This window comes from Lissotriton vulgaris, chromosome 7, assembly GCF_964263255.1.
Source record: "Lissotriton vulgaris chromosome 7, aLisVul1.2, whole genome shotgun sequence".
NCBI classification, from domain to species: Eukaryota; Metazoa; Chordata; class Amphibia; order Caudata; family Salamandridae; genus Lissotriton; species Lissotriton vulgaris.
In genome coordinates, this window is record NC_141695.1 from 243,766,137 (window position 1) to 243,788,129 (window position 21,993).

General features: G+C 40.8%; 1 protein-coding gene across 5 annotated transcripts in view; it reads right to left on the reverse strand.

Annotated features, from left to right (window-relative positions):
• HPN (hepsin) overlaps positions 1-21,993 on the reverse strand; it is a 389,596-nt gene that overhangs the window by 93,966 nt on the left and 273,637 nt on the right. For all 5 annotated transcript variants that reach the window (XM_086930020.1, XM_086930022.1, XM_086930018.1 and 2 more), the window contains 5 exons: positions 18,775-18,816; positions 13,775-13,904; positions 10,995-11,117; positions 10,178-10,218; positions 7,592-7,757 (listed from right to left, as the gene is read on the reverse strand). In XM_086930020.1, the coding sequence (XP_086786146.1) occupies positions 7,592-7,757; positions 10,178-10,218; positions 10,995-11,117; positions 13,775-13,904; positions 18,775-18,816 (502 nt within the window). The remainder of the gene's footprint in view (positions 1-7,591; positions 7,758-10,177; positions 10,219-10,994; positions 11,118-13,774; positions 13,905-18,774; positions 18,817-21,993) is intronic.

Here is a 21,993-nt window from a genome sequence, read left to right on the forward strand (position 1 = left end):
TTGGTTAGGTAGTGTGTCTAGATAAGGGTATCAGATTTGTTAAACCCAGCTATTTCTCATAAACTTCACAGATTCTTTCTTTCTCAGGAAATCCATATCAATCAATCTAGACATTTCCTTCCCTAAAGATCTGAGTACACTCTTTGTTTCATCTATATGCAGAGTCTGCGGATCGATTTTCACCTTCAAATTTTCAAAAATGGGATTGAGTTTCTTTCTTGTAGCTTTGGCCCATTTTAATTCACTATGCTGAATCTCCTTCATACACCATCGTGACACTTTTGTATCTTCTCCTATCCCCAAACGTTTTAAAAATCTAAGTAGACCCACTTGCACCTGTACATTCCATGAGGTCATCCCTAGCTCCAATCTAATTGCCTGAATCATCGATGAGCTAGGAAGTGACAATAACAATTTTATGCATTTACCTGCCTCGCTATCCCAGGTACTTTTATCGCCTAGGAAGAGAAAGTCTGCTCCATACTGAAGTTGCCAAGGGATCATTGCATTGTAGGCCTTCAACAATGGTCCATGGGACATATCACCATATCTGTGATTACATTTTTTCAGCCCACATACAGATGCTTGGGCTTTTACTTTCTGTGACTCCAAGTGCATACCCCACTTTGGTGACTTGTCAAACCATATTCCAAGATATTTGTACTCATTGACAATATCTAATTTGGTTTGCCCCAAATACCAATTAAACTTCTGATCTGCCTTCCCAAAGCACAGGATTTATGTTTTATCCATGTTTACAGTTAGTCGTTTTGCCACACAATCTATGCTAAAAGCATTTAGTTTCCTTTGTAGACCCATCTCAGTCTGATCGAGAATTACTAAATCGTCGGCATACAGTAGACTGGATAATTGCTTCCCATTCACTTTTTTGCTAGCACTTCTGTCAGACACCAAAGTAGATGGCAGACCTGCTAAAAATAGGGCAAAAAAAAGCAGGGCCATTACACACCCCTCCCTTAGGCCATTATTAATTGCTATTTCAAGTTTCAGGGCCCCCATAGTGTCATCGATAACCTGGGCCCAATTCTGACTATGCAACTCCTGAATTACTATTAGGAGATTTTTAGGGATATCATAACTTTTCAGGGTTTCCCATAGACATTCCCTATCCACCAGGTCAAATGCAGCTCTGAAGTCAATGAAGCAGCAATACAACCTACCTTGCTGCTCCCTGGACTTCTGCGCCACCGCCCATAGGGCGAAGCAGTGGTCAATCGTAGAGTGTCCCTCCTTAAATCCTCCTTGTTCCGCTGGCACAATCAACCACTGCTCCACCCAATCCTTCAATCTGCCAAGAATAATTTTGGGGAAAACCTCCACTCCAATATCCAACAGATTAATCAATCTGTAATTCTATGGAGCCTTCCTATCACCTTTCTTGTGTAATGGTCTGATAACAACCCCCTCCAGGATATATAGGATATGGCCTGAGTCTAATATGGCTGAGAAGATATGGGATAGGAATTCTGTCCACCAGTTTAGCTGTATTTTTATTATGATGGCAGGTAAACTGTCGGGCCCTGCTGCGTGAGTTAAATTTAGCTTCATAATAGTATCTCATTGAGTGGCTCAATGGTTAGAGCGGCAGACCCTGATGCAGAGGTCTGGGCTGGACCAGGGTTCAATTCCCACCTCGGCGGGTCTTGGACTCAATCTCCCCGGACCTGATATTTCTCGCCTCGGTGCCTAGTATAATCATGGGTCCCACTCTGGAACTCTGGGCAATAGCTTGCTTAATCTCCACAACACGCCCCAACAGCGCTAGGATGCCTGGCTTCACCTTGGTGGTGCCCAGGAGTGGGCACTTCACAGGGAAAGGCCAGGAAGGGTTCTACAGCGGTATGTGTACAGCGTCTTGAGACCCTTCGGGGGTTATTTGTGCGCTATATAAGCGCTACATTTACATCCCTTACTATTTCTGCTAAAAAGGATATGTTTAACTCTTCTAAGGTCCCTCCTCAATGAGTTGTTTCCTTACTTATTACTGGTACTTTACCTTCCTCATATCATTCTCCTAAATACTCCTCCCAGGCTGCCTCATCGACTGCACAGCTCATAGTTCCCGGGGTCCAACCCGAAGCATACTGTATCATCTTCCAAAAGCTTCCAACATTTTTAGCTTCTATTCTTTCAGGCAGGTTTGCCCAAAATTTTTCTTTCAAAATCCTCTTCTGATTCCTCACTAACATTTTATATTCTTTCCTTAGTTTAATCAGGTAAATCAGACAATCCTGGTCATACCTTATCCTCAGTCATTTCTCTATTCTCCGTATTGTCCTTTTTTTGTTCTTGCATGCTAGGTCAAACCACCTTAATTGCCTTCCTTGTCTAGATTGCATGTCTGCCGTGTAATTTTTCTTACTTTTTAAGATAACTCTAAGGCATTGTACAAAATGTTCTATTTTTTCCACAAACCATGCTACTTTCTGATCTTTGGCACTTTCCATATAAAATTTGTGTTAATAACTTGCCAATTTCTCTAAATATTCATCTGTTAGTTTTGTGGTCAGGCATTTAGGGTATACCAATTTTCGAGGAAGGACTCTTGTGTGGTGACTTATTGGCCCTTTTAATAATTCACAGTACAGGTGTTAGAAATGGGGGTCTCTAGTTGGCAATAGTTTGCACCTTTGTCCAAATAGGGACCCTTGCTTCTAGTCAGGGAAAGGGTGATACGCTCCTAAAATAACCCCTGCTCGCCCCCTTGGTAGCCTGGCATGAGCAGACCGGCTTATCTCAGAGACAGTGTGTAAAGAATTTGGGAATACTAACAGCTATACAGTTAAAATACTACCAATGGACACCACACAAGTTTAGAAAAATAAGTAATCTTTACTAGACTTAACACAAGACCAAACGACAAAAATCCACAATACTGTAATAAAAATATGATTTTAAAATGGTAGAAATAGCTTAGTTTAATGTAGATAGTAAATGCAACACTTAACTCTCTAAGTACCTTGGATGCGTCTCGCAATGCAAACAAAAGGGTCGAAGGGAAGGTGATGCATCAACTTTTTGCTTCGGGGGAGGTGATGCGTCGGTTCCTTACTGCAGTGCAGGGCAGGTGATGCATTGGTTCCTTAATGGAGAGGAGGTGATGCGTCGGTTTCTTACTGCGTTCCAGTTACGATGTGACAAGATGGCGCTTCCATGCGATGCGATGAACCGGTGCGATGCAACAAAATGGCGTCTTGGATTCGATGCAACAACGTGGATGCGATGCGTGCATGCCCGATGGCCATGCGGTGAATCAATGAACTTTGGAGCCACAACAGGCTTTGTGACACGCTTCTACGGTGATGTGACGGTGCCCTCTGCGATGGCGGCAGCATGCTTCTCCGGTGATGCAACACCCTTCGTCTGTGATGCGATGGCTAACATCTGCGGCAGAGACACGCTTCTCCTCATTGTGTTGCGCTTCAAGCTCCCATGACATGAAGTCTCTCAGAGGGCCCAAAGAACAGCAGGCACCTCTCTGAAGGTGGTGTTCCCAGCAAGGGAATTCAGGGGGAGCTGGTGGTGAAGTATTTGTGTCCCTGAGACTTCGGAACAGGAGGCAAGCTTGGTCACAAGCCCTTGTAGATCTTCCTCGTGATGATAAAGTACGCACAACAAAGTCGTTTTCTTCTGTTCTTGGCAATAAAGTAACCACTGCAGGCTAACCCCAACCGCAAACAGCACAGGTGCAGTAATCTTCCTTCAACTTCTCCTCTTCTTCTCCTTGGCTAAGGTTCGTCTTGATTTCCAGAAGTGATCTAAAGTTCTGGCGTCTGGGCCCCAATATTTATCTGTACCTAGTCAAAACCAGTTTTGTCCTCCTGGATACAGCTTCCTGGCAGAAGGTGGAGACAGCATTGCTTAAGAGCAGACCTGGCCCAGGTAGCTGAAAGGAAACATCTCACCCTACTCTCTATTCTATGAGGGCTCAGGTCAGTGAAAAGAAATCTCCCCCCTACTCTCTATTCAATGCAGGTCATATTCAGCCCAGCCCTGACCCATCAGACTGCTGGAGCAAGGGCCCTCTCCAGCCCCCTGTCACTCACAAACCAGACATGGAATACACAAACCTAGCAGAAGCATGCTGGAAGGTTAGGCAAGAAAATACCTACTTTCTAAAAATTGTATTTTCAAACACAGAATGTAAAAACCACCCACACTAAAAGTTATATTTTAACATTCTGAGTTCAGGCACACTAAATTTGTTTTTCTACCTTGTTCCCTGCGTCAGTTAGATGTTAAAATCAAAACGCCCATTCTGGCCTATGGGAGCAAGTAGCTTTGCATTAGTGAAAAATGAAATTGGCTGTAATTTACTCTCAGGACATGCCACACACATCAGGGCATGTCCTGCCTTTTACATACAATGCACCCTGCCCTTGGGCCGGATCACTGAAAGAATATCGATGACACAAATATAGACTTACCAAAATATCGAATAAAAAATATGGAATGCAAAAATATCGAATCCCTATCTTCAAACAGGTAAGTACAAAAATATTGAATCAAAAATATCGATGTAAAAAATATAGTTAGTCAAAATATCAAATTTTTTAAAATGTCTTAAAAGTAATTGAAAATAATGAAATAATAAATATAATTACCTTATACATACTTAAAATACAATTTAATTTGTTAATACATATATATACATATATATATATATATATATATATATATATATATATATATATATATATATATATATATATATAAACATAATATAAATAAAAAATATACAATATTTTTACCGTAGGATAGCGTGAGGGTTAAATTTACTATTACCATTTCAGTGAGCGCAACAGTAGGGAAAGTGTTGGATAGCGTAGGAGTAAAAATTACTATTCCCACTCCAGTGAGTGCAACAGTAGGGAAAGCACTGGATAGCGGGAGGGTAAACATTACTATTCTCACTCCAGAAAGTGAAACAGTAGGGAAAGCGTTGGATAGCGTAGAGGTAAAAATTACTATTCCCACTCCAGTGAGTGCAACAGTAGGGAAAGCGTTGGATAGCGTAGGCATAAAATTTACTATTTCCACTCCAGTGAGTGCAATAGTAGGGAAAGCATTGGATAGCGGGAGGGTATTAATTACTATCCCCACTCCAGAGAGTACAACAGTAGGGAAAGCATTGGATAGCGTAGAGGTAAAAATTACTATTCCCACTCCAGTGAGTGCAATGGTAGGAAAAGCGTTGGATGGCGTAGGGGTAAAAATTACTATTCCCACTCCAGTGAGTGCAGCAGTAGGGAAAGCATTGGATAGCATAGGGGTATAAATTACTATTCCCACTCCAGTGAGTGCAACAGTAGGGAAAGCATTGGATAGCGGGAGGGTAAAAATGTATATTTCCCACTCCAGAGAGTGCATCAGTAGGGAAAACGTTGGATAGCGTTGGAGTAAAAATTACTATTCCCACTCCAGAGAGTGCAACAGTAGGGAAAGTGTTGGATAGCGTATGGGTAAAAATTACTATTCCCACTCCAATGAGTGCAACAGTAGGGAAAGCGTTGGATAGCGGGAGGGTACAAATTACTATTCACCACTCCAGAGAGTGCAACATTAGGGAAAGTAAAAACTTCTTATATGAATAAAAATAAATTAAATATTAATACCAATTACAAATTAATTAAAAGTAATTGACAATTTTATATAATATAAACCTATTAATACAAAATATTTACCAATTAACAATGAATTAATTAACAATTAAAAAATAATTAAACATTACAACAAAAACCCAATAAATAAATTAAAATATTTAATAATTACAATTAAATTACTTCCCACCCTATTCCCCTATAACCCCACAATCTGCAACAGAAAATAAATTAATAAAATTAGCATAATTATCAATTAATCAATTAATTAAAATTAATTACCAATTACATTTTAATTAATTACCAATTAATCATTAATTAACAATTAATTCAAAATAAATACCAATAAATAAATAACATATGTAATTAATTATAATTAAATTACTTCCCACCCTATTCCCCTATAAACCCACAACCCGCTACAGAATTATATTACGCAAAAATTAAATACCATAAAATTAATTAATTAAAATAAATTATAAAATAAATATACACCTTTCACACATATACTAACATAAAAAACACTTTAAAAAAGTAGATATTTTTAAAAAATGTATATTAACTTGCTTACCTCAAATTCGATATGTTTGTTGTCTATATCTGTCCATTCAATATTTTTATTGTCTATATTCTGTCCATTCGATACTTTGTCCATTCTGTATTTTGAATTCGATATTACTGCTATTCTATTCGATATTTTTGTAGTCTATATTCTGTCCATTTGGTATTGTGTCCATTCTATATTTTTAATTCTATATTAATGCAAATCGATATTTAAAACTCAATATTTTGAGTGTATGCCCCTTGGACCTACATTAGGGATGACTAATATGTCGAAAGGGGAAGGTTTAGGGTCTGGCAAGTGGGTCCACTTGCCAAGTCAACATGGCAGTCCCAGACTGCACACATGCTCTGCAATGGCAGGCCTGAGCAATATTTTACCAACTGCTTCTGTGGTTGGCACAACCAGTGCTGCAGGCCCACAAGAAGCATTTCAATTACAGGCCCTGGGCACACATAGTGCACTGTACTAGGGTCTGACAAGTAAATTAAATAAGCCAATCATTGAGTCACTAATCTATTGCAACATTTTACAATAGGGAGCACTTGCACTTTGGCACTGAATAGCAGTGGCAAAGTGCCAAAGCATCTAGACCAGCAAAAACACAGGAAAAAGCAAAAAAGGTGCGAGGTCTAACAGCGGGGCATTATAATCATTGTCTGTATGTCAGATTACCCGGAACGTTTTAACTGTGGCATAGTTCCAGGCATGTATGAATACATAGTCTATGGAGCAGAAGTGATTACCTATTCCAAAGGTCTGTTTAGTTGGACGGTGGGGTTCCATCCTGCCATTCAAGCTAAATAACACCTTTGATCCTAAAAATTTCCAAAGTGCTTCATCTTGTCTGGTGGAAGTACAAATGGGGAAGTCAGCTGGCATTATATTGTAAGAGCTCAGTATTTCATCGAACCAGGAGTCTAGTTTTTTTTGTATTTCGTTTATGGTTAAAATCTCCCATTATGACCATCAGATAATTTTCATACTTTTCACTTAAAATATTCCTTTCGTCGTTAAAACGCCTCATATCCATTTCATACTCCTCTTGAGAACTCCATTATATATAAACATTTACGAGAATCAAGTGGGCATTCTTCATTTCTGTAACGTGTTGGAATACCTTACAAACCAACAACCATGTGCATGATGTATTTATTAACTTCACTTTTCTCGAAATCCTGGTTGAAGTAAATGTCATGATCCCCCCGGATGGTCGGGCGTATCTATTTTTTACTAGCAGGCTTATGAAGTTGGACAAAACTTTCAATTACAATTTGGTGATAGTTATGTTTGTATTGCAACACAAATGCCAGCCACAACCAGTGAATGCCAGACATAACCTGGGTCCAAGGGTAGTCAAGCTTATGTTAGATCTGTACATCAAATTACCAATTCTAACAGTACTCACTCCGGGAAGCAGTGTGCAGCAGTCAGGACCCACTCATAAGAAATGAGGGATCCACCACAAAGGTGTGTGTCATCATAGTGGAGACTGACTTGCCATGGCCATTTTCCTAGACTAGCATCTTGTCCTCCGACAATCCGATCGACTGGGAGCTTCCTCCGACCACAGTCTGCAAAAATATGGTAACTTGATCTTTAGAGACACCAAAAAGTACACATTGATGCACAAAATGCATGTTGTACCAAAATTTATAGCACAGTTTGAATCTCAGAGAGGATTGGAAATGCATTGGAATAATGCATGTTTGCACTAATATGCCAGCCAGAAGGTGGGTTTCCATAAAATAAGTATTCTGCTGCTCGGCTCATTAATACAGAGTTTTTTTACATGAAAGTAAAACTCTTTTACTAAAATGATGCCATAAGTAACAGTTTAATAAGCCAGGTTAAATTGTATCCACGTGTGTTTTGCAGTTGCACAAAGTTCAACTATGGGGGAGATTGAAAGACCTTATGTTCCCACAGAAACTTAAAAAAACATAACGTGATTAGAAAGCTCATGGTTCCTGCAGCAAATTTCAAAGGAATGATTTAAAAAAATACCATGAACATACATCACTAAGCTATTACGCTTTATAACAAAGCTGTACAATTTAAGTCTCAAATTCAGGAGGTAAATCAGTATGGCAAATTCAATGGACCCAATAGGTTTTTAACAGATACACTATTCATGCAGCATTTCAAATTTGTTTGCTATTCCCTGCCTGAAACTGTCAGATGCGATAGCAAACAACTAAACAATTACCCTCAACCGGCATGGAACAGTTTGTTTGATTGTAAAGTGGAAGCTGTCCCTGTGGATTGGATACTTAATAGTCACTGCAGTGTCATTCGCTGGCTGCTTACGTTTGTTTTGTTTTAAAGAAAGCAGTGCCTGAACACAAGAAAAGGGACAAGGGTGCTTTAAAAAAAGAGTTTGCTGTCATCGAATGAAAATGCAGGAAAGAGGCAGCTATTCACAAGCGGCTGCAAACTGCCTCCTACATGATATATGTTAATGAGAAAGGAGGTTTTATGTTCTTCTGTAAATGTATAGTAGATCAATCTGCTGGTTAGTAAAAGTAGTCCTCCATCATAATGCAGGCACCTAGAACAGGAAAAATAAACAGGTAGGACCTTTGAGGTGGAAACATTCTGGGGCCCTTTATACCAGTAAATTGGCTCACTATTTGGAGTTGCCTGCAGAGAGAGAAAGGTGAATAGAAGGAAGCCATGCAAGTGCAACATTTCCCTTTCTAGTACAATGATTCTGGAATAGCTTTTGTCAAAAACCATATCCATAAAATACAAATTGGACCACCTTGGCCAACATTTAAGAATGGCAACAGTCCAAGAATTCTTGTCCAAGAATTGTAGTCCTGCGCAAGCCACTCACAGGATAGTGCTGTCTGTTACAGATGATATAACCCATACACACTTGAAGCCCCAGGGTCTCCCTACCTGCCCACTTAAAATGTGGCGACAGGTCTCTCTAGCTTTGGATTTGAATCTCTAGAATGTAACTTTCCTTCAGTCCTAGCGTCACAATGTTCTTACTCGCCTTCGAGGACATAGGGGTACAGTCACAGCCAGTAGCATTAGCTTAATGGGCGCAACTCTGAATAAACTGAAAACTGCAGATGGCTCTGTAACTACTGAGGAGAAAACCAGGAAAAGAGGTTTACTTGGTCAGTCCACCCCTCACAACGTTGCCTCTGTGTAGTGTCTGTGTAGTGACTGAAGAGGGTTTTGTGAACCCACGCAGTGGGTGCCACTCCAGGTGAATTAGAGGCAACAGTTGTAAACATACATTTTGCTGTGGACTTGGATTGGAATTGTGGGAAGCCTTGAAGTAATTTGCATGGATTATTTGGAACATCAGGAGCCTTTATTAAACATTTGCCGAATAGGATCCACAAGAATGGAATTATTAGATTTTCTTGTATAAAAGTCAACGTTAACAAATGATTGATCACTTTGATTCCAAAATCCAACTATGTATCCATGTGGAACAACAGCTGGCTCTTCTTCTATCCACTTTTTACTGTGCATTCTTTGTATTCATAAGACAATTTTTCCAACGTAAGACGATAATGAACCATCAACATTTGCCCAATCATGCTTCATCACAGTTCAACAACAAATCGTGTCTAGACTCATTGCCAGCCCTGGATTCTAATGTTTGACAGCCAACACATGTTTCATTCCAGGTAAATTCACATAAAGAGCTGTAGAAGAAAGATGTACACTAGACCAGAATATATGACAGGAGTCGAGAAGGACAAAGAGAAAAGACCCCATGCGCTCAAAGAGGGGGGGATCTATGCACAAAATACACTGGAACAGGCACATGACAAAGATCTAGAAAGTATGATACTTATATCAAAGTACCGTCATCATCATTTAAGACAGAGACAACATTCTCAACCCCATTTATTTAAAACACTTCTCATCTGAACACAAGTCATATAAAATAAGATACTGAGGGTGCAGATGCAGACTACTAACAGTACTCCAAAACCTCGACAAACTGCAATTCTGTCTTTCCTACCTTGGCACTGGATGGCAAGAAACTTTCCTTTTGGGCACTCACTGAAAAAGGGAAAAAATAACTATCAGAGAGATGTTAGAATGTAACGTAGGTTCAAACTCTGAGAAAAAAGCATCGAGGCAGCTTCATAGTGTAAAGATGTTTGGTGCATTTCAACTGCTTACATTTCCTGTTCGAGGAGGAAATAGTCAAGTTACCCCTGTAATGTCCATATGGACTGCTTTTTTTTGAGTTTTGAGAATAGATGTAATACTATGTGTGCTAGGATGAGTTGCACAATTGTGAACTTTTTTTTGCTTCTGAGCTCACTTTGTCAAATATACAGGTTACGTCGCTGAGATTACATATACAAACGTAAATGCAGCCCATCCCAGCTTCTGTTACATATCTTACCTTTCGCTGATTCTTTTCAAAATAAACTTTAGGCATTCTGCTACACTAGTCTGACTCCACTAGACCCCCTAAATGCATCCCCAGGCCACCCATTTTACAGACACTATATTTGTACCGCATTGAAATCACTTTTCAACACAACAGCATCCTGGAAAAGGCCTTCTTGGTGAACACTCATCTCCTCTTCCTTAGATTTTTCCTATACTTTAACATTGTTAAAATTGTAATTAATAAAAAAAATATTAAAATTATAAAATTATTCTTGGTAATTTTGGAAAACACTGTTTACTTCTTTGCATCGTATAGGAGGCCATTCAGGCCTTAGCAGAGCGATCCACTGACACAACACAGACGTTTCCAAAATATCAAAGTGTGATAGAAAGTGGCTCGTGATGATTCCCTTACACACAAGCTACCACCTTACCATGGTGAAAGGATCTCAGTCAGCCGCTTGGCAGTGGGAAGCTGCTTCTCATCCACGCAGAAATACCCCAAGGTCCCGTTAGCTCCGGCAGTCTTTACATCTAGCTCTGAGTGTTGCATGGCCCTGTGACAGACCAGAGAGACATATGTTGTAGGAGTGCTCCCAGATCAATCAATAAAAATACAGAAGTGAGACATGTGAACTGAACTTAGGAGTCACCGCTGCTATCCGTAGGGGCTCCACTAAAGACAATTAAGAGGCTCAGGGCTATTAATAGCTGGAATAAGCCTTCTCTTCCAACATTTTGATGTTTGTCTTTCTGCTTCTATCATTTTAACTAAGAAAATTCCACTGTCAGTGGGTGGAATATTCTAATAGCCTAATAACCCTTCTGTCTTGGGATACACAAGTTAATGTAGGCCTTCTTGTGGTTCTGTAACTCTGAGGGTCTGTGGTTCGGAGATTCTGAACCCGTTCAATGAAGGTCGTCGGATATAGACGATTTTGTTATCAGCGAACCGCAAATGATGAGTGCGGTGTGTACGAGTGTTTTCGTCATAATCGATCAATGAGAACACTACGTATTCAGGGATTTCGTTTGAACCCTCGGGTTCCATTTTGTGTGTGGTTGCCCTCACATAGGCCGATGACTATGGCTGAACGAGTCCTTGGGACACGTACACCTTAGCTGACTCTTGTGCGACCTGGCCGAACTGACTCCCTTGCCCGAGGCTGACCTCGCTGAGCCAGTTCCTTGTTAAGCAGCTGGTCAGATAAATATCAAAGGGCAGGACATTGCTGAGTTTATGGTACACGCACACACCCTTCTATCTTGCTTCTCATCTGTTTCTGTTCCTTCCTTTATGGCTTAATTACTGATTTGGGTTGAGGTCTTTATGATCGGTTTGTCCGGCCCGTTCAAACAGGAATGTTGGATTTCGCCTTGTCATCTCTGGGGGCTGGACAACGGAAAGTGGGATTGTCGTCATGCGATATGTTTGAAATGTCAGTTTTTATGTAATTGATGCTAGCCAGGAATGTGATTTTTGGCATAAAAGACGATGCTCCGCTCTATGAATTTGTGCACTCTCTAGCGAACCACCCGTGTTGTACTCCGTAGATCTCTGTTCCTGGTTGCAGCCAATAAATTTGGTCTTTGACATCATCAAGAAGTGTCCCGTGTCTCTGTTTGCCGAGGCAGGGGAATCCGAAGACATTGTGCGTTATCCCTGGCGCCGCTGGGTTCTGAAACCCGGTTCTTCATTCTCCCTCGCTATAACTTGGGTTCGGGGCTTTAAAATAATAGGTCAAAAAAGTAATTCCCCCTTGGGTAACTTCACAAACCAACATGAGATCATTCATACCAAGGACCAACCAATATCACCAGAAAATAAAATCTAATATGTATTTATAAATATATAAATAACTATTTATTTCTACAGAAAATGTGTTGTATATTGATTAAAACACTATACATGGAATATTGTAATAATCCAAGCATATTTAACATTTCAAAGATCACACTGATCATTCCATCAGAAAGATAATAAAAGCATTCATTAAAACATTCATAAACAGCCCATTAATACCTAGCGGGAGAGTATTATAGACAATAAATTATGTCATTAGAGAGACACAAATCACAAAAAAATCATTAGTTGAAACAAACCCTTATTAAAATGAGGTTCTTATATCCAAATGTTTTAGTTCAATTGAATGTTTAGATGATCTAGTGTACAAATTTTCATAGCATCGGCGCATTTCGGTGGGTTCATTGGATTCTCAACTACCTTCCTCAGGGAAGAACAATATCTCCCAACAACCTTATTCTTTTCTCTTTATATATAAACTCCTTTCCGAAAATTAGGCAATCTAGATTATCCACTCCTCAAACCAGTAGATTTTGTTATATATCCCTATACATTATATCCCTGGTTGAGCTCGACAAAAACCTGGGTTCTTTAAGCTCTAAGAAACTGCATAGCAAATGCTTACAGTGGGATAGTAAATCTCCACTTCTAGTTTAGGTATAGATTTTTTTACCTCCATCAGATTAGGTTGGCCAAAATAGTCTCCATGATGTGCTTATCATTGGGGACAGACCCTATGCGTGTATGCTGCAACACATCGTAGAGGCTATTTTGGCAGCTGGAATCTACAGGGAGGGTAGAGGGGGCAGGTGCGAACGCTCAGAAATTAAAAAAAATGAAACCCTTACCTTACTTGACAGGACCTTCTAGCTCCGGATGTTCTCTTCACTACTGCAGACAGCTGGGTTATAGCTGTTTAAAGAGCGCATGTGTAACTGGCTGTCAGAAGACAGCCAGCCAAAAAGACACGTGCACTTTAAATAGTGCCTACACAGTCGACCCACTCTCCCCCCTGCTGCTGTCACTTAGCAGCCGCCCGCAACCCATCCTGTTGCTCTGTTCCGGATGGGGAATGAAAAATACAATGGTAATGAATTATCATTTTATTTTTCATCCCCAGGGCATTTAGGTGGAGTAATATTCCTCCGCTCCTAAGTAGGAGCTGCCCTTGCAGGTGCTGATGCAGATGGGATACCTAGTAGCTAGTCAGAGTATGACACTGGTTTGGTGGAAGAAAGTCGTGTGAGCATTCCATTAAGTTAATGGGAAAGAGGCAAGGTAAGTGAATTGTTGATACCAGGCGTAGCCCAGTGGAGCCGAGATAAATTCACAACGGTGCTTGGATTGAGACATTTATTTTGTGTTCAAGGCAAGACTGCACACATACCCCCATGACATTCCCATTCCTACCTGATGAAGCCCATCTCTTCACAGCTCAATGTGGCAACCAAGGAGTTTGCGCTTGTAGCACAGACCAGCCGCCATTTCCCCTCTGCCTCATCATAGACAGTCAGTCTGGAGTCTGCAGAACTAACCTGGACTGTGAAAAATACACACAAAATGCAAAAAAAGATGTTCTTAAGGGTCATGGCACAACTGGACTATTGAACCTTAAGGGTTATGTAGGAGGTTGTGACAGAGGGGAACACAAGTGACATTGATATATGGAAAGATGTTGCAGGGAGGGCAAAAAAACATCACAGGCAGAGATTGAAGGGCTTCTCTGCTAGCAAAATCCATGCTTAGCACTGTTCAATCACATTTATGTGGTGTATCCCAAGCATACACATGACAATGCACAGCAGATGACACAAGGAAATAAAGATTAATGATAGAATGGAAGAAGGATTTAATGGTAAGCTTTCTTTGTAGAACTTGTGATTTCCAGAAACATGTCATACATTACAGGGCCATATATGGTGAGGACCATATACTCTTACTAAGCTCCAAGCAGTTAGTTAAGGGGGTAGGGGGTCTGTGTTTAGTTCCATTTATTGCTCAGAATTTGATAGAAGAGATGGGGACTTAATGGTACACATGATACACTGAAAGCATTCTAGGCTCCACTTACTACATGAGTTTTTGATGCTAATCTCAGCTGTCATGGTACGCTCCTGGCACTGATAGGGATTTTATGGTAAGCTCCCTTTTCACACAGTGATATGACCTCCAGGTTTACTTTCTTGGCACTTATATGGATTCAAACCTAAGGTTCATGCACTGTTGAGAATCGCAGGGCACTTCGCTACCTAATGATTCCAGCAACATGGATGAGACATAATGCTTGACACTGCCATCTGACTGATCTGAACGCAAACATTTGAAATTCCAGCAAGGCAGGATCAGAACTTGTCATGCAGTTGCTAGAGATATTATCAACATATTTAAGTTAGCATGAGCCCGGTAGCCATGATGCTGCTTTCGTGCACAACACTGCATTTCTTTATTTTTGCACAACTTTGTTTATGCCTTTCACATGAGAACTCTCTGCTGTGCTCATTCTCTCCCTGTTCCTGAAGTTTAGTCTGAACATAGTTAGAAAGGTCGATAAACACAGCATCTTCTTATTCTGTTCTGGTCAGGCCCTGGTACTCAGACAAAACATACCAACTCAGCTGTTTCTGCTGGAGAATCGTGCCCTGCTATTATGAGGATGTATGTTTAGGTAACACACACTTGGAGAGGGACCGTTCCAGGGAGAAGAGCAACACACGCCTGTGATGTAGAAATACTATTTATGTCCTAAGGTATGTGGTCTGCTGACAAAGGTCAGAGATCTTCTTTTATATAATAAGACTTCTGCTTACCAAGGGGAGGGTGGTTAGGCCTTATAGTCCTTTATCCACTGTATTTATAAAATGATATCTCCCTTCATGATATTTGACCTTGCTGCAATGCTAACTGCATTGAAATTATGCATTTTCCTGCTGGTGGTGGCTCGTATACTGCATTTTAGAGCATGATCGTTAAAATAAATATTTTAAACTAATTTTGTGAGTCTGTCAGATCTTATTGTGGACAAGTACGAGAATGTGAGTGAAAAGGTGTGTCTTGCTACTGCGATTCCTGAGAGATCCGGGAGTGTTGGGTTCTGATGTGTCTAAACATTTGTTTCTCCATTTGTGAGTAGGAGAGCGAGTTAGACTCTATAGCTAGTCGGTCCTGGGTCCGTGGGCACTAAGGTGGTGGGAATGCTTAGTCCCTATACACCAAGGTCCCATTTTCATGCACATAGTTCTGTATGTGCAGAATCCCTGCAACATCCTTAAGCCTTCCATCCAAATTGAGTAGAACAACATTGGCTAATAGTATATGCAGCACCTACAACTAGCAGAAGTATACGAAGAGCAGCTATACAAAAAACATATTATTTACAAGGAAAGGTAGAAAATGATTTTACATGCCATTCAGTCCCAGGATCACATGGCTCCATCTCAAGTGCTGCTCGGTCACGGCAGGATTCGAAGTTTGGGTTATTTTACTAAAGTGATGGTTAGAAGCACCACTGCAGCCATAACTGAATACATCAGCAAATGCTATGCTTTCTCATATGGATCAGGTGATAATGCCAGCAAGGAACAGGCATGACATAATTTAAGGGTCAGCCCGGGTCGCAGATGCAGCCCCTGGCATGACCCTTGTGCCTCCTGCCACTGACTTTGCGACCCATGGCCTCAGAATTGGCAAATTCAGTGGCAGGAAAACAGGAGAGGTTGCGCCTCATTTGTTCTTTTCGTACTGCTTTTCTTTATACTAAAAGTGAATAATAATCTAATGTTCACTATTGGTGTAATGAAAAAAGGAGCACTCTTAGCTGGAACAGGCCCTTTGGTGGAGGCTCTGGTAGGTCAAAATCTTTTTAAGTGTATGTTGTATGCATTTTTGTGGATGAGTGTGAATGTGAGTCAGGGTGTGTGTGTGTGAGTGTGAGCATGTGTTCTTTGTAATTATGTGTGTGATTGCAAATGAGAGCTTGAGGCCTAAATTTACTATTCTTCGACACAAGGCAATGCCGAACCAAAGATGCCGGGCTGCCTCACGTCAAAGAAAGAGAGAAACATAGCAACATATCTACTAATATGTGGTGCAATGTCTCCGTTCATGTGCGTTGATGCACTTTTGGCAGGCACGTGACAATGCACACCCTTGCATCATAGTGCAATGTTATATGTATTATCTGAAGCTTGGAGAAAATCCCTTCCAGCACAAAAATAATTCTTCAAGGTTTTTTTTTCATTTTGCATATGTGCTGCACACTACAACGTTTGAAAAAAGAGGAGAATTGTTTTCATAAGTCTGCCTCAAGAAGTTATAAGACTTTGGATCAAATCCCTCTCCACTAATTCTTGTGGATTGAAATGTGTGTCAAAACCCATGGATGGTTGCATGGGAACACTTATGCAGCATACATTGAACGCCCACTTGATTCAAAATAACTCAAAGCAGGCATTTCGCAATTTTGTGTAACTTTGGGATACTATCAATAGCCAATCAGGATTTGCTTTGGATAGTAAATCTCAATGAATAACAATGAATGCAAGTGGGTGCAAGTGAATATGAATGTGATGTTAGGGTCAGGTGACATGCCCTACTGGAATAATCAGGGTCAAAGATCACATGATGTTACTTCCTATTAAGTCATTATGATCAAAGGGTATGTGATGCCACTTCCGCTACTCCTATCACTTTGGGGAATCGACACCCATGGGAACGGGGCGATTGTGTTATTGTAACACTGCCAGTAATCATAGGAAAATACATTGCGTGGTCACATGTAGATATTTAATAATTTGTTGTCATTTAGTCTTTTAGGTAATTTATTTATTTGCACATACACATGGCAACAGTCATGATCACATTGGACGTCTTAGCAAACTGTATGTGTACATGGAGACAGGGTTGATATATGATGGAAGATTGTTGATGAAAACTAAAGGTCAGTATATCGATGCATCATATATAAAATACATACCGGGTAACTGTGTACTATGGTCTAACATTGACATCCCAAGGTTCTGGTAACATCATAAACCATGAGGCTGAAGGCCGACTGGTTTGCAAATGTCACCAGAACCCTCAGTCGGCAATATATGACAACATTAGGCATAGTTCCAGTCATGTACTTTTCAAATTACATGTTTATTTTGGGGCTGTAAGCTTGTAAACCCTGTTTTCTTCAAAGAGCAGCTAGCAAACGTTTAGGCTTTGTTTACTTTTCTTGAATAAATTGTTAATAAAACAATGGGCAATGGTGAGATTCAGTAGATTTAGGTGATTCTGTGGGTGCACTGGTTACCACATAATTTGCAAATTTCACACATTTCATCAATAAAGATATTTCTATATGAAATGGATCAAAATCATACTGTAATATAATGTAACAGCGCATTTGTAGAGCGCAGCTGTCACTCTGAGGAGCATCCTGGCGCTAAACTATACTGACAGAGAATGTGCTGCATAAGTTGCTGTTTTGGCTTTGGGTCTCTGGTTAAGATGCAGGTAGCGACTAGAGATTCCATGGATCATACCACAAACTCAGATGAATATTGGATTTAAGATATGTATTATGTAACAGCTAGATAATTCATACCAATAAACACAAGTGCAATCGCATTCCACTTGGTTCAAAAGTCATACATTCTTGGCATTCCACATTTTGTTACAATTATTTTAGGCATTTCGCATAGAACAGACCACATAAGGCAGAGTAGCTAGATAGATTTACAAGAATCTCAATCAAGGCCCAGTGAAGCTAGACAGGCAACCATCAAATGGGAACCGACCAATGTCTGCCAGTTCAAATATACCTCTAATGCTTCACCTATGGATGCCATTGATTATTCTGCCTAACACTTTGGTATTTTGGCTTTTCATGGGCTTACAAACATCTACAATGCATATCAATGACGCAGTGGATGAATATGACACGTGGGGTTCAGATGAAATCAGACTACAGAAATTAGGGCATGATGGGTTTGAAACTGTACACACATTTATTATACTATAGATAATTAAAAAAATATACTTATTAAGGTCCAGGGCCATAACACATGTTGCCCAGAAAAACGTCATCTTTGGTCAAATGCTGAAGCCATGATTAAAAATCACGTCTCGAGGTTCCAAGATCAGCAGTTTAACCACTGAAAGTTAACTGTATGTTGGTGCCTATGCCATGTTAACCTACATGGAATAAATTATTCCAACACTTATCTCCTGCATGTATTGTAAATGGAGAGTTTGCTCACACCAGATGCTCAAATTCATCATGGGTGAAGGTGTACAGCGGATCACTGCTCTCTTTCTGCTTGAAAAAGGTGACAAAAGAATGCTTTACCACACTTTCGAAACACAATCAGACACCAATGAACCTTAAACCTATTCTACAAAAAATTGACATAACTGTCCCTTACCATAGTACAGACCTTGATTGTCGCTCTTCAAGACGTACGTCACTGCAAAAACGAAGAGAGAGAGGATGAGATGGTGGAATCTGAAGACAAATGCTGCAGAGCCTGTCTAATGCTATCAGACCTTGAGCCTGCAGATGACAGAGGTGCTGCTTTGCTCTGCTTTGATCCAGAAAAAAAAGATGGAAGCAAGATACAATCTAAGAGTGAAAAACACCTCCAGCCTATCCTGCCTATTCCTTCTTTTCCCTGCAAATTGATATGGAGAGACTACAGCTATTTTTGAAATATGTTTACTTAATGAAGAGCTATTTCAACATAGCTAACAGAGTCAGATGAATGTGGGATTGAACTGGCACTATATGCATAATGTATGTATACATGTGCATGGTATTTCTATAGGGTGAACCGAGGCCAAAAGGCAGAGGAGTGGTGCATAAGGTGAAAGACAAGTATAAAGTCAATAAGTGTTAGTCTCTGCATGGTCTCCCCCAGATTTCTTTTGCCTTTGCCCCTCCTGTTTTCTGAGTCCATTTTTGTTGGCTTATAAGAATCTGTGCACCTTACCACTGTTTAACAGTGCTTAGGAATGTGCACTCACTCCCTAAAAAGGTTAGAATTGGATTACATTTCACTGCCATTTTTACCGTACTTCTAAGTCCCTAGTAAACTGGGATAGCATTTACCCAGGGCCAGTAAATTAAATGCTGCTAGTGGGCCTGCAGCACTTATTGTGCCATCCACTTTAGTTGTCCCTTTAAAGACTTCTCAGGCCTGCCACAGCAGCCTGTGTGCAGTTTTAAACTGCTTATTTGAACTGGCAAAATCAAACTTTTACAAAGCCTAAAACTCCCTTTTTGAAACATGTCAACCCTACAGTAGGTCCAAGATAGGCTATTCCGCAGAGCGCATTGTAGTAAAAAAAATGGACATGTACTTTTAAGTTTATAATGTATTGGTACTGAAAAACTCACAAATTCATTTTTCACTACTGTGAGGCCTACCTCTCCCATATTTAAAATTGGGTTACCTTATTACATTTATAAGTGAAAACGTTTGTTCTGTGAACGGTAGAAATGTCATGTTTGGTGTCTAAGGAATTGCAATTTAAAATTCTCTTTATAAACAATCCTGAAAAATACTACTTTTAGAAATTTTACATTTTCTTGTCCTAACCAATTGGTGCCTGCAGCCTATTTCCCAGATCACATGACGAGGTGCATTTGGCCTTTGTGTAATACCCCCAGATAGCCACACACTATATGAACTTGGTGTTGGCTTGATTGGCCATCCTGACCAGAAGTGGGGGGCTGTGCACAGTCCCACTTAAACTTCGGAGTAGTTACCTGAGCACATGCACAGAGAAGTTCACACTAGCGTTGTGGAACTAGGGCAGGGAGGATGGAAATTCCAACAACATCTTTGGGGGGGAAACTCTAGAAGCTTCTTCCATTTAAAAGCTGGCACCAGGATAGAAATTAGCGGCCACATGCATCATCCCGGGAGTTTGCGAATTCTAAATTGCGAAAAATAGCGATTCGCAATTTAGAATTCGCAAAACGGGATGCATGATTATTAGCGGTAAATTTATGCGATTCGGTAAAAATCGCAATTATTACCGAATCGCATAAATTACCGAAATACAATATGCGAAATCGCTATTCCCATTGGTTCCTACGGGCCAAAAGGCCCATAGGAAGCAATGGGAAGGCATTAGCAAATTGCGATTTTCACTTTGAAAATCGCAATTTGTTAATGCATTTCATGGGTGCAGGGGGGGGTCCAAAGGACCCCCCCCTGCACCCCTGAAATGTATTTTTCGCATCATGTTGCACACACACATGTCCTAAGGACATGTGTGTCCGTAACATGAATGTTTTAAAAATGCATTTTCTGCGTTTTTTACACTTTTTGCAAATTTACCGAGTGGTTCAACCACTCGGTAAATTTATCCCTCTAATTGCGAATTCGCAATTTAAAAAGTAATCATGCATTGCTTTTAAGAAATCGCAAATTTGCGATTTCTTAAAAGCAATCGCAATTTTAGAAATCGCAAAAATGTTGCGATTTCTAAAATTGCTTGATGCATCCAAAAAAGCATTTTTGGAATCGCAAACGGCCGATTTTAAGGAATCGCACCGTTTGCGACTTCAAAAATGCTTGATGCATGTGGGGGTAGGAGCCTCAGACCCACTATTTAGTTCACTGCTGGACCTGCAGAGGACTCGCAGAGGACTGATGTGCTGCCTGTGACCTGCTGTGTACTTTAATGGACTGCTCTGCTACACCTTAGAGGATAGCCCTGCTACCTGAAGCCTGCTTTGTACCCCCAGAATATTACCTTGCTCCTCCAGGATTTCCAAAGTGACTCCAAGAGCTAGTTGGCTGGCCTCCTGATCAGAGCCTCAGTGACAGAAAACACTTTAACCATCTTGAACCTGCAGCTAGACCTAGCCTGAGCCTTGACCATTCAAGTTGTTCCCCTCCAGTCCTGGACCCTTAGAGGTGGTGCTAAGAGTGCCTAGATAGCCCAAATCCAAAACTTGGAACTTTAAGAATTTTCATATAAATAGTGCTCTGAGAACAAAGAGGAGATCAGAAGCTGACCTGTTTCTGACCCGTCCAAGGTGCATCACCAGTTGGCCTGACTTTACTGCAGCATCCACTACGTCCTTCTCTGCAGCAACAAATCCAATTCAGTCGCTCCACGCAGAAGAGGTATCTGGCCTCGTGGAGCCCTTGTCGGCTAGAGCCCAATTCTTCCTGCTGGAGATTTTGGGATCTGACTGAGCGCGATGCACTACTGCTAGATGAATACCAGGGTTTACAAAGGACCCCCCAGGCTCCAAAATATCCCCTGTACTCCGGCCCATCGCCTTGCACTCCACACGCTGCGCCCAGCCACCCCGCATCGAGTACAACTGACAAGAGTGAAAGGCCTATGGGCGAACGCGCATCAGGACAAGTTGCGTATGTCAGCAAGCCCAGGTGGGCCCTCTCTGTGGGTATGGATGAGATCCTGGATGGTCCAGAGGGCAGCAGGTTGTCCAGGATGCCCTGGAACTCAGCATGCAGTTTAAAGAAGGAGTTTGCAGCCAGCAAGGCCCCGAACTCGCTGCCACGGTCATGACGAGGTTCGATTTCACACCGCACTCAACAGTCCACAGTCCCTTTGCAAGTCCTCACATGGTTGTGGAAAGAGGGTGACTGAGCAGAGCACAA